At 43.0% G+C, this 13650-nt stretch overlaps 1 protein-coding gene and 1 long non-coding RNA gene across 3 annotated transcripts in view; one reads left to right on the top strand and one right to left on the bottom strand.

Annotated features, from left to right (window-relative positions):
• Window positions 1–13650, top strand: part of LOC109548412 (uncharacterized) — a 62361-nt gene that overhangs the window by 37744 nt on the left and 10967 nt on the right. The window contains exons 3-7 of the long non-coding RNA XR_002174491.3: window positions 4827–5024; window positions 6017–6200; window positions 10187–10315; window positions 12039–12277; window positions 13490–13563. This is a non-coding gene — a long non-coding RNA (uncharacterized lncRNA). The remainder of the gene's footprint in view (window positions 1–4826; window positions 5025–6016; window positions 6201–10186; window positions 10316–12038; window positions 12278–13489; window positions 13564–13650) is intronic.
• The window catches only part of BMPER (BMP binding endothelial regulator), a 265901-nt gene continuing 263198 nt past the window's right edge, over window positions 10948–13650 (bottom strand). For both annotated transcript variants that reach the window (XM_019925711.3, XM_073809815.1), the window contains exon 15: window positions 10948–12311. In XM_019925711.3, the coding sequence (XP_019781270.1) occupies window positions 12130–12311 (182 nt within the window). In that variant the 3' untranslated portion in view covers window positions 10948–12129. The remainder of the gene's footprint in view (window positions 12312–13650) is intronic.

The following is a 13650-nucleotide window of genomic DNA, read 5'->3' as shown; positions in this document are numbered from 1 at the left end:
TTCTTTGCCAAACAAAAAGTGATTCATTCCTGTATCTAGAATTTTCAGTTTACATTGATAGGGACTTCTGGCTTCTCTGCAGTTCTCCTGGCACAGGCCTTTCAGAGAAATTTCAGTGAAGAGAAAGCCCAGGGCATGTAGGGATTGCTGGCTATCTGCTCCCTAATTGAATTGTGTTTCATCTGACTCCCTCTGAGGATTTTGTCCTTCTATGATCTATGTCTGCATTTAAATACATTTCTGTTTTAAATATCCTCAGACCTGTGGGAACTTGTTCTGAAAGAAGTGAGTGATAAACTCCCCCATATATTCTACATATATATTAGCAAAGTTTTAAAAAATTCAGACACTCAGCCTGCCAAGATTTACGTCTTAGAAATGACAATAGGCTGCCTCAGACTTTAAAACATCTAATTTGTAAGTGATCTATTTTTATAAGGGGCAGGGGAGGGGATAGTGGGGGGAGGTATACAATCTCATTAAAATTCTCATGAGGATTTAATGAGGATGGATTCTCTTCATTTTACAGTTGATGAAACAGGGGTTTGGAAAGATTAAGCAACTTTTTCAAGGTCACTACATGTTAATAAGGAACCAGGAATATAAAGCTAGCTTTCTCTAAGTGCAAATTCCATGCTGTTGGTGCTGAATCCAGGTACCCCACTGACACCACCAGGAATAGGTAGGAGTGCTTTGAGTAGGAGACACAAAGCAAAACAAAAAACAAAGATTTTTCCAAATTTTAGATATAGAAAAAGGATGGACAGCTGAACAATGACAACAAAAACATCATAAGAGACCACACCCTGAGGACAGTCTCACAGGAAGAGCAAATGGGCTTCAGACGATCCCTCCCATCTCTACGCAACCCCAATTTTGTGTTCCTCCCTGTTGCATGTATGAGTTGGAATCATTTGAAAGTCCCTTTTATAAACATGGGAACATTCTAAGAGGCAGCTCTAGGCTCTACCTCAATATCCCAAGTCAGGGAAGGTGGCCTGTGGAGCCATTGCCTCTTCCCAGGGCTCGTGGTGCAGCTGTGGGCACACAACAGAGATCTAGGTCTGGGCTTTAGCTTCAGTGATCACAGAGAGAGGAATCTCAGATTTCAGGATTTTTCCAGTCTTTATTTCATTGGATTGTCACTGTAACCCTGTGCAATTGACAGAGCAAAGAGTATACTCTGATGACATTTTAATTTATTTTTCTCTTATGTTTAACCAATCTGTATTGAGTACCTCCTTAGGCTAAGAACTTTTAAATTAACATATACTTATGTAGATTAACCCAAATTATGTACCATATAAAAGGTAAAAAAGCTGAAGCTCACTGAGGGTAGACCAGTTGCTCACATAAGTACTGAGTTATAGCACAGGGACCAGAATCCTGATTAATCAGGTTCCCAGTACATGGCTCTTCCCACTAGATCAGGGCTTGGCAAATGTTTTCTATAGTTTCAGACAGTAAGCATTTTAGTCTTTGTGGATCTGTCACAGTACTCAGTTCTGTCCTTGTGGCATGAAAGTGGTCTTAGACAATTCATAAGGAGTGAGCATGGCTGTGTTCCAATAAAACATTATTTACAAAAAATGGCAGTGGGCCAGACTTGGGCCATGGACCATATATGCCCACCCCCATGGTAGGCCACTACCTCAGTTCATATAGCATCTGCGTACTTAGCCAGGTACTTACATTTCTCACCAGCTACTTCCCCAACCCAACACTGAGGCACCTACTTGCCTTTCTTCTTTCCTTTCCTGAGGGTTTGGCTTCATGCAAGAATCTGAAATCTGAAGTCAGTGCTCTGATGACAATCTTACCTCTGTCCTCTCTTAGGCTAAAATTGATTACAGGCATGGAGAAGCAGGTCCCAAAGAAGAAATTGCATATTTGTGTTAAGAGAAGCCTTGTGATTGAAACTCTCCAGAAGGCTCTCACTGACATCATGGCTCCATTTGTCAGATTCTTGGAGAGCAGGAGGAAGAGGCACATGTGCTGAGATTCCCCTCGGTGATGTTGGGGATCTTAGTAAAGATACTCAGATTTGAGATGACTCTGACTAGCATCATCTTCCTGGCTATGCTGTTATCCTGGCTCCCGCATGACACAACATGAGAAATGAAGAACACAACAGACCAAGAGTGCAGCATCCTTCAGGATATGCACCAGGCCCTGGAACCTACTACCCTTGCACAGCCCCCTTTCCTGTATAGGCATAAAAGGAAGCATATGATTAGATTAGTTTGCTACCCGTCCCTCTGGAGGACGCTTGTTGAGTGCAATTGTGTCTACAGTGTGCCAAGGGCTGTTCTAGGTACCAGAGTTATGTCAATAAACAAAGCAAAGTTCCTGCTTTCATCAACTAACACTTAATTGAGGAAGAGGAAGATAAACATAGAGGAATAAATCTGTAAGATTTTAGACATGGAGAAAAATTAAGAACAAGCAAATGTAAAAGCCTTGAAGTGGGAACATTTCTGGCAATTTGGAAACAGCAAAGAGGCCTGTAGAGACCAGAGTGTCTGGAGCATGAGAGACGGGAAGGGAAGCGCCAGACAAGTTCAAAAAAGGAGAAAAAGGCCAAAACATACAGGCTTTTGCAGATGTTAGAAAGGACTTAGGACTTTATTCTGGCTAAGATGAGTTTTAAAAGGGGGCAGGACATGCTCTGATAAGAGTTTTTCAAGGTTTACCTTGGTTGCTGCTTGTTGTGTATGCTGTGTGCTGGGGGAGAGGGAAGGGAAGCAAGGGTGAGAGTGGGAGCTCCATCAGCAAACTATTACAATAGTCTAGGTAAGAGATATTGATAACTTGGACCAGGGTAGTAGCTGTGGGGATGGTGAGAGACGGTCAGCTTCAGAATATATTTTAAAAGTAGAGTTGACAGAAATTACTGAATGAAAGCTGGTTGTAGAAAGTCAGCATGGCCCCCTCTGCAGAGGGACGTTTGTCTGATGGGAGTCTTTCCCTCCGCAAAGATCCCCACTGAGGTTTCAAGGAAGGAGAAAAGAAGTGAGACGAGAGGCAGCTGGGGGAGGTATAGAAGATGAGCAGATATGTCCGCAGGAGAACCTCTGACATCTCTTGGCCCCCACCGCCAGCATGAGCTTGGACTAATACTGACACACTTCAGAGACAGGACAGGGCTTTTGTTTGTATTTGCATTTAATTTGCCCAAATGAAAACTGCAATTACTGAGCAGTTATACATCCCCACGTGCTTCAGGGATGCTGTCCCTGGCACATTTGCTATCCCCATTTGGAAAATTCACCCATAAAAGCATCAGATTTGCCTGCATTGTATGTGGAAATCTGCAATTTCATCCTTTGTGCAAGAGATAAAAATTCACCCTGGGGTATATCAATTTTAATGAGGTTTAATTAGACAAATTTATAGTAAGCTGAGGTTTCCACTCTGCAGTTTGACAAGCAGCTTGAGCTGGTTCACCACATTTTTATGCGTGGGAATTTCTGTATCTCAAACAAAAGGTCAAATGGCACATAAAATTTTATCTGAAAGACTCCTAAAAGCATAGGGAATTTCTGTTGTCATTTGTGTGGGTGTGTGCATGTTTGTGTTATGTTTTTTAGAATGTCCTTATTGATGATAAAAGTGTGATCTTGGGTAGCTGAGTAGTCCATGCATCAGGTGGTCCAGGAGGGCAGATAAAACTGTTCTCCTGGGCTTCCCTGGTGGCGCAGTGGTTGGGAGTCCGCCTGCCGTGGCCGCTGGGCCTGCGCGTCCGGAGCCTGTGCTCCGCAGTGGGAGGGGCCACAGCGGTGGGAGGCCCGTGTACCGCAGGAAAGAAAAAAAAAAAACAACTGTTCTCCTCTTGTGAATACCTTGATAGTAGCTCATGGTGCTCTTTCCTGCAGAGTCAGGGAAGGATGTTAAATGCCAACACAGAACGCAAACACTAAAATTTACCTGGAGTTGGCTGGAGAGATAAGCCACCTTGCCTAGGGATGGTAAATAAATTTTATATTTTATCCTTGGATCAGAAAACTGATTGAACTATATTATCTTTAAGATATTCGACAAAGTTGATTTTACTGAGTTGCACTTTGATGCCATATGTCTGGGATTTCATCCAGGGCTTTTAGAACGAAAAGCCTTACAACATTCATTCATATTGCCCTAGGGAAATAGCTGAGGCCACTCTTCATGAGAAGGGGGATATGAGCCGGGACACAAGAGAAGAGAAAATTGAACAACATTTTCTTTGTTCAATGAATTTTTGAATTAGAAATTCTAGACATTTGACTGAAAAATGGAAGGAATGTTCTACAACTAAAAAAAGTTTCCAAGGGCATGTGGCAAAGAGCCAGTCCTCTCTGCTGGTCCACTAGGTACTGTCTACATCGCATCTGCACTGCTGGGGCAGTGGAATGCCCATCTGCCCTCTAAATATTTTCCCTTCTCATCTGATACGGTGCCTTAAATGCTCACATTAGAGCTAGACTATCGGTTAAAGATGTTAAATGCCAGAAGGCTCAAGGTAAGAAAATGAAGATATGGTACCTAAAACTGATATTGCATAGACCTCAGAGTGGCTCAAGTATATTTTTGACAGGTTGATTCTCGAGGGGGTAGGAACCAGGGCAGCTACATTTTTTTTTAAAGTGCCAGGAAAGAACTGCAACATAAGATGGTGCCAGGAGGGTAGGCCAGTTTGGAGTGGGGGTTGGGGAGATGGTGGAGAGAAGCATTTAACAACTCCATTTAGGGAGAGGAAGTAAAAGAAAGGGAAAAAACTGAAAGGTGAAGGAAGGGAGCACATATAGATGGGGGTGGCACAAATTAATAGCTGACATAATTTGTTTTAGTTCCTGGTGAAGAACCTCAGGAAGCTCCACTATGATCTGCTCTTCTAATAGAAGAATTGTGGTTGGCCCTGCATTCCGTAAAGATCCTATGGTCTATGAGGGAAGCCTTTCTTCTTTCTACAAGAAAAGGAGCATGAACAGAAAGAGCGAGGCCAGTCCTACAGACGCACTGGACATCTGGCAGGAGCCCCTCCCCAGGTATGTACACACCCATGCCAAAGACCTGGGGTGGCCTTCCTGGAGCACCTGCTCACACCCAGGGTCTAAGCACCAAGTCAGATCAGGCTGACACAATCCCCAACATCCAGTCAGCTCATGCTGTAAGAAGGCTGGTCCATCTGGAAGTTTGTACCTACTCCCAACAGCCTAGACATCTGGAAGACAGATCCCAGCTTTGAAGGAGCTCAGTAGATGCTTTTAGACTTGGAGACCCTGTTCCCATGTGTCATAAAAGGCACATTCCTGGAGACAATGTGGATCAGGCCATGCAGTTCACAGGATGAGAATCTCAGAACTGGATTTTATTTCCTTCCATTTGTTTGAAGGCAACATTGATAAAGCCACATCTGCACAACTGCTGGCTGATGCAGCCCCTCTTAGGTTGTGCTGCAAAAAGATACACGTGGTTGTACCTGCTGTATCTTTGCTGCTTGCCTCATAGCCTCTCCCTGTCTCCTACTAGGCCTCTTCTTTCACAGTAAAAAGGATCACGTACTTATGCTTGGAGGAGCAGAAACAAACAAAATTGTATGCACTACTGACACAAAGAAAATAAATATTAAGTGAGAAAAATAATATACATATACATTATTTTGCTGTCACAAAACAGACAGCCCAAATGAAAGAGCCATATGAACAATAAATCATGGAATCAATTTCAAGGAAAACAAGTTTTGCTGTGGAAAATTGCATTCAAAATATATGAAATCAACTAAATATGAAAGTTTTAACATTCTTAGAGTGTTAGAGTTGGTTGAACTTGAATCCAATGAAATATAAAATTCCCCAAATTTGAAAAAAAAATTATTTTACTCGTTTTTAAAGATTAAAAAATAAAATGTGTATATCGTATTGCTCCTTGACATTTTCCCCCCGAAGTAAAATCAAAGGAAATAAATAGCAAATTCAGAGAGAATTAATACAGAAAAAGCCTTCCCTCACTTGCTACCCTCTCCATTCCCACACAAAAGGGTGAAGCTGATGGACCCACTCTGCCTCTCAGGAACAGTTCAGACCTGGAAAACACCTCCCAGCTCTGCTCGGCATCCTCTGGCAGATTCCTCTGGCAGATTCCTCTGGCCGCCATCTTGATCTCCTTTAACCAGAGCAACCCAGCCACTTTGTGGCCCAAGCCAATGGCAAAGCAAAGAAAGGGTAAGATAATCATGCCATGAATTACAGTAGATCTCAACAGGCAAACCCAAACTGGTTTAGGGTCTAAATTCACCTGCTAGGGTGGAATAGCCTGGCATATTAACTGACCATTGTTAGGAGTCAGAAAATCACAGGTGAAGATATCTGTGTGGATCCATGATGGAAATGCAATTGCTCAGGCTGAGCTGCTCTGACCATGAAAACAGATATGCCCCAAATGTCATCACATAAAACACAGTGGAGAATGCTCTTCAGTGCAATCAGGTGGCCTGTCCCCTATCCTCCCTGAGGTTTTAGGGGTGGATAGGAGTGGTGGATGCTGCGGAGAAACCTATCTTTTAATCCTCTTTCTTCCCACTTCAATTTCCTATCACAGCCAGTTCGCTCTGAGAACAAGTGAAGTGAGCAAGCCAGTTTTCTAAGACAGAGTCCTCCTGGTCTGACTGTCAAGAGGGCAATGGGGATTCATACTGAGTGGCGAGTTTCCTTTGAATCACCTTCTTCACGGAGGTGTGCAAGGGATCCAGCAGGAACACATCACATCACAGGCTCCCAGGGCAGCCCCCAGAGTGTGGGGAGGGTTCCAGCCAGGCTTCCGGCTGCTTTCCACTCCCCTCCATGCTTGTTTAAGCACCCAGGTCAGAAGGAGCTGTTCAGGATCTGATTCCTTAAATTACATGTAGGAACACAGTGGCAATAACAGTAGAACAAATATTATTTATACTCTCGGAGCCAAAGTGAAACTTTTTCATCACCACAAACATTTTCTAAAGCCCAAAATTTCACTGCTGAAAGAACCCCTCAGAGGAATTACTCAGTAAGCCAAGTTCCAGTTTGCAAGAAGCAGAGAAGCATTTTACGTCCGTTTTCAAGGCATAAACTTGGTTACGATATAAAGTGGCTAAAACGTGACAGAATTGTTCCAACCAGAACACTAGGTGAGCTGTGTTTCCAGAACTGTTACCTGTAGGTATGACCACAGCTGCTGACAGTAGCAGGTCCAGCTGTTTGGACCCTGAGCATCCCCAACCCCTGCTGTCAGGCTACAGCCAAGTCAACAAAAGCAGTGATTAAGTGAATAACCAGAACTTGGACAAGTTCTGTCAAAGCAACCAATGCCTAGAGGGTCTGAAAGATGCCTCCTCACTGTGTAAACAGGGCAGTCTCATTAGAAGCTTCTTCAGTCTTCCTTCCTTCTCTAGATTTTCGGAAGACACATCAAGGAAACTTGAACACACCAGGTACAGGGAGCAAAGAGAGCTTATAACAAAATGACAGAACATCCTCAAACCCTACTTCTGTGCTCCCTCCACTAGAAATCAAGGGACGTTTGGTAAGACCTCAGGGTGTGTGAGTTGCAATGCCACAGCTCACAAAAGTTCTGTGAATCCGCTACATCCTAGCAGGACCCAAACCCTGTTGTTCTCTGCACCCCCAGGCTGCCTGTCTTTCTCTTCATCCACGCAGTCACTCGTGCCTTAAACTCCCAGACTACAGTATCCCTGCGCGCGCGCGCGCGCACACACACACACACACACACACACACACACACACGCACACACACACACACACACACACACACACACACACAGACACACCCCATTTGCATAGGTAGAGCTTGTTCAGCCTAGTAAGGCTCGTTGCAGGAGTCACGTTCTCTGGCAAGTTTCCCAGACACCTCCCCCAAACAGAAAACCCCAAACTGGGCTTCCTGAGGCTCCCACGGCCAGCTGTGTACTCCTCTGGTCTACTACCAGTCATTTATCCTGGACTGTGTCTTAATCCCAATGCTCAGGATGTTTGTTGAACTGAACAGAACACAGCTTAGGTTTTGCTTTACAACAGAAATTTCTGTAAATCTGCTCTCCTGCCTGTGTTCCTGCCGGCACCGCCACCACCCATCACTTGCCTATCTGCCACACAACCTGTCACAAAGTTCTCCCCTTGTTTCCTCCTACCTCCTAGTTTGGGGGCTCATCTTCTCTTACCTGGACTATCTCAGGGGCCTCCCACCTGCTCTTTGGGCTGAAAAGCCCACCTCCACTCCACTCACTGAGACAAAGCTCTGATCACATCACTCCACTGCTTAATGCCATCCCCCAGCTGGATCTGCCCTGGAGCAGACCTTCCCATCTGGAGCCACAGCCCACAGGGATTTTGGCATCCCTTCCACTCTTGGAGCAGTTGGACTGGACCTAAGATGTCCCCAGATGTGATCTCCAGCTGCAAGCAGCCCCATTTACTCCACTACTCAAATGTTATTTCCTGAATGCACTATGACATAAAATTTTGGGAAGCACTGCCCTAAAGATTAAACCCAGGCTCCTTAGCATGACCGTGGGACGCTCCACACAGGTGCTTCCCCTTCCCCTCAGGCCCCGCTGCTTGTGGTGCAGCCACAGTACAGAGCCGCGGGCTGCCTCAGTGCTTTGCTCTCCCTCTACCTGGAACACCCTTCCCCCTTTCCTTAGCCAGTCGCACTCTGAATTATCCTTTATTCAGGCGCATCCCTACATGCAGATTTCCCACATTAATGTTTTCAAAGCTGGCTTGCTCAAAATTAATCTGAAAGGAAACACAGTAAAGATGGATCTCATGCACGTGTTCATCATTTGATTGATTTAATTAATCCTGTGTAACAACATAGCTCTAAAGCCCAAAAGCTCCCCTTAAAGGACTAAATGTCTGGGTTCTTAATTCAGGGTCAACATAATCACCAGCATTAGTTCCTTTCCCCTAATAATTCATCCTGGGCCACTTGAACCTTGCCATTTTTCAAAATTAAAATCCTGAGTTCTTAAAAGGCCTGTATTGATACTTCAGGCTTCAGAATAAGAGACATTTTTTTGCTTGCTCCTGAGGGTTATGTTTGCAGAAGATGGCTAATTAAAATATCTTGGTGCCTGTCCCCTAAGGCATCTCTTTCTCCCACACCAAGAGCATTCAGACTCACATCCTTGATACTTGTCAGATCCAGATGAATTTGAGTGACAAACAGTAGCAGAGTGAACAGAAACCCAGCAAGGAAAAACTCCACATGCAGCTGTTGCAACCGTGAGATTGATGTGATTTGATTTGATTTATGCAAGAAAAATGTATCAACGACCTACCAGTTACTTTTCTTAATTAGGGTAATGTATTCATGGGTGTTTACAACATTATTCTCTATACCTCCTTGTGTGTCTGAATATTTTCATAGTAAGAAAGAGTTTTCCAGTCAAAATGTTTTTTTCATGTTCAACAAAAGCTGGGGAAAGAGTCAACCACTGGTCTTTCTCAATTCGAGGGGAGGTGCCCTTTTACAGGCCTAGTGGTGATGTCACCGAGTCCAAGCTTGTACTGCTCACCACATGACAGGCCAATAAATCAAGAGACGAGTTGCTGGGGCAAAGGAATACCGACTTTATTCAGAAAGCCTGCAGACCAAGAAGATGGTGGACTAGGGTCCTAAAGAACCATCTTACCCTAGTTAGAATTCAGGCTTCTTTTATACTAAAAGGGGAGGGGGTATGGTTGGTTGGTGTAAACTTCTTGGTGTCAGAATCCTTTGTTATTGCAGCTGTCACATAGGTTTACAATGTTCCTATAAACCTCCAACAAGACAAATGTTACTCTCTGTTCTGCAACATTTTATCTCTGTATGAATGGAAAAGTGTTATACCTTGAAAGGTCAGAGCCTTGAGAATGAGGTATCCTGTATATTTCAGGCTAGAGGCAACATTCTTAACTTGCAGCAAAAGCAATAGAATACAAAGGTTAAAGGAAAAGAAATGGATCCAATAAGGGGTCAGATTTGTTCTTCCCTATTACAGTCAGATACTCAGGAAACAGCGAGTTTAAAGGGGTGGCTTTTCACCTGAAGAATTGGTAATTCTCAACGTGCCACCCTTTTAACAAAAATTGCCATTGTAAATGTCAACAATTCATTTTTCCTCCTAGTGCAAAACTTTTAGTTTAGGACTTTCAAAACATTCTTATTTTCACAGGGAGAGGAAAAAGAACTTGCTGTTACTGAGCACGATCTACAGTTGGCCCTGCGTATCTGCACAGGTTCTACCAACCGCAGACTGAAAGTATTTGGAAATAAATTTCCAGAAGGTTTCAAAGAGCAAAAAGTAAGTGTAAAAGGGTTTGCACACTGCGTCTCAGGTTACTGTGCAGGTAATCTCACTAGTGGCGGGGTGTTTAGGTCTCCTGATCCTCAACCCTGCCCATATATTACAAAGCCTCTTTGTGTTTCAGAGAAACAAATTATGGCCCCAAATGCTTAAATGGACAAGGTCACAAACCACACCTGGAGCCCAAGTCTCCTACATCAAAGCCCCCTTTCCAAGTGCAGCACTGAAGCCCTGGCTACCTTGGGTCCCAGATACTGACGTTGGTTATGGCCCAAGCACAACAATGACAACCACATTCCCTGGTGTCCCAGACAATCACTATTACACTGTGTGACTTATTCAATTTTCTCAAACAGCTGGAGATGCCCCAGTAAAAAATCCAAACTAATCCTTCAGCTGTCATGAATATATGTAACAGGAACACAAATGTCTTAAGAAGCAATGGCACTACGCCGACTGTCAAAACTTTGGAGGTTTGCTATTATCTACTAATAACACTCTTTATAAAAATGAGTTATTGTAGGGTATATAAAATATATCTAAAGAAAGCTGTTAAAAATGGATGAACCTGAATTTGCCATAGCTTACTTGTAAAGTATAACACAACACATCTTGAAATAGAAAATGCATTGTTTTAAACCTTAAGCCCTTTATTTACTACAATGCAGAACATTTTATTTTTAGACATCAGTGGGTTTTGTTTTGTTGACATGTTCACTTATTCAACTGAAAACAAAAGTCAGGAAAATCACATGGTGACTAGTAGTAAGAGCAAGCATGTAGACCATTCTTTGTATTGATGTTAAATCAACCGATCAGTAAAGCCTTTCTTTCTAATAATTAGGTCAAATTCACTGTTGCCAAATAGTGTTGGTCTAGGAATCCTCTAGAAATAAAGGCTTTCATTTCACACATGGAATAGTCACAAAATGGAGATAGCTTACTTTAACTCATTGGATTTGCTCATCCTAAATTGCTGTGAGATTCAGAGAAATGGATATTTTGTCATACGTTGTACAACAGTTTCTTCAAATACCTGCTCATCCTCAATAAAACTAACAAGTCATCCAGACACACCAACATCTCAGTGTGGGACACGGAGGTGGACATATCCATCATACACACATACAAAATTAGGAGACTCAAGGAATATGCAAAGATGGCAAGAAATCATTTGATTCTCCGGTTATGCTCTAGTGACAAATATATATTTCTTGGCAACCAGCCAATCAGTTCTGACCCAATAAAGTCTAACAGCCTCCTCCCCTTGCTTTACATGCACCATTAGAGCCTGTCGCCAATCACTAGCCATATTTCTCAGGCATACTTTCCTTTCTTTGGAAGCATGAAATGCCCCTAGATAAATCTGCCATTCCAGAAAAACACACTTCCCATTCAACTGCAAACCCTATTCAAATCAAAAATTAATTCAGGCAGGCAGTTTAGATTTCTTAGAAAACTTCTTAAAAATGACAAACGTATGTGATGGTAAAACCATCCAATATGTCTGCATGCTGCCTTATTAAATTAAAAACACCTGGTTTATTTATACAATGTATTCAATGGCTTACAGATTAGGATCCTAGAAACAATACATGTCTTATAGCAAAAAATATACATATAATAATCCACCTATAGTTTCTATAAATGATGAAGTGTTTCTGAATATATCTATATATCTATATATGTACACATATATACTCCGTGTGTGTATTTGCAGAATCAGCACACAAATATCGCAGTCCTTCATTGGCTCTTCCACTTCAGTGTCAAGAACACCAGGTTCAAAGTCTGAAGGAGCGGAACAAAGGTCACCGCTGAGGACAAAGGACTGGCTTGATGCACCTTCCTTTGTGAAGGACCAAGTTTGCTGGACAGTGACAACCAGCAACACACGGCTTATTGCAGGGACCGATCTCATTCCAGTTGTCACAGGTCTTGGCACATCCCGGACCACAGGTATCATACACGGCACCGTGCTTACACTGGGTGGCTGAAAAAGAGGAGGTGACGTAGGTGAGATGTGGGGAAACCATTAGAGCCAGGTTAATTCACCCTCAGCCCCATGCCATTCCCGAAGGCTCACGTCACTGATGGCACTGGTCTCCCCACAGCACAGGTGCAACTCTGCATCCTAACAAAAGAATAACAAACACCCAACACTGCCCAAACACTCTAGGAACCACCTGCACCTAGAAAAACAACATCAAAGATCCCCCTGCTGGGCCAGCGAACTTCAAAATAAAATAAAATGAAAAAGCTTTATTCCCAGATAGGACAAACTATACATTAGTCAAGCCTCAAGGAAATCTATAGGTTATTTAGGTATTGAGAATAGTATGAAAAGTTAACTCCAAATAGTTCTTCCAGCTATTGAGCTGTGATGAATAAAAATAATTTCTGCAACCACCTCGATATTCAAATATATAGAATTACACATACAGGGAAAAAAACCTGCCAAGGGTATTGGAAATGAGTGACATATTTTAATCTAGTGATCATGTGCTGAATTAATCAATTTGAGACAAATTGAGCAAGAGTCGGGTAGGGACCAATGGAGAAAAATTAGATGTGTGACTGGGGAGAGGGAAGTGGCTGGCTGGCTGGTCAGGGAACGTAAAAATGATGATGTAGCCAAATCATAGCAAGTTACTATCTTTGTTAACTTGGAGCTGAAATGATTTTGACAATATTCTGAGACTTCCTGAAATTCATGAATACAGTTGTCAGAAAAAAATACTGCCAACATTCTGGAAGTTTTATGACACGTGGACTTTTCCATCTGAGTTAGCTCCAATGACAATCAAAGGTGCAACCCCTCATTCTCAGGAGTAGGAATGTTGATACACTAGGGATTTAGAACAGGGAACCAGGCCGCACAGCAGGAGGTGAGCGGCGGGCAAGTGAGCGAAGCTTCATCTGTATTTACAACCACTCCCCAGCACTCGAATTACTGCCTGAGCTCCGCCTCCTGTCAGATCAGTGGTGAAATTAGATTCTCAAAGGAGCACGATCCTACTGTGAACTGTGCAGGTGAGGGAATCTAATGTCTGATGATCTGAGGTGGAGCTGAGGCGGTGATGCTAGCGTTGGGGAGTGGCTGCAAACACAGATTAGCATTAGCAGAGAGGTTTGACTACACGGAGGCCATAATGAATCAATTGCTTGCAGACGCATATATCAAAACCCTATCAGAGAGTGGCAAGTGAAAACAAGCTCGGAGCTCCCACCGATTCTGCATTATGGTGAGTTGTATAATTATTTCATTATATATTACAATGTAATAATAATAGAAATAAAGTGCACAATAAACATAATGTGCTTGAATCATC

The sequence above is a fragment of the Tursiops truncatus genome, chromosome 9 (assembly GCF_011762595.2).
Source record: "Tursiops truncatus isolate mTurTru1 chromosome 9, mTurTru1.mat.Y, whole genome shotgun sequence".
Taxonomy (NCBI): Eukaryota; Metazoa; Chordata; class Mammalia; order Artiodactyla; family Delphinidae; genus Tursiops; species Tursiops truncatus.
The sequence above is the reverse complement of the archived record's forward strand: the minus strand, read 5'-3'. Positions and strand labels throughout refer to the sequence as shown.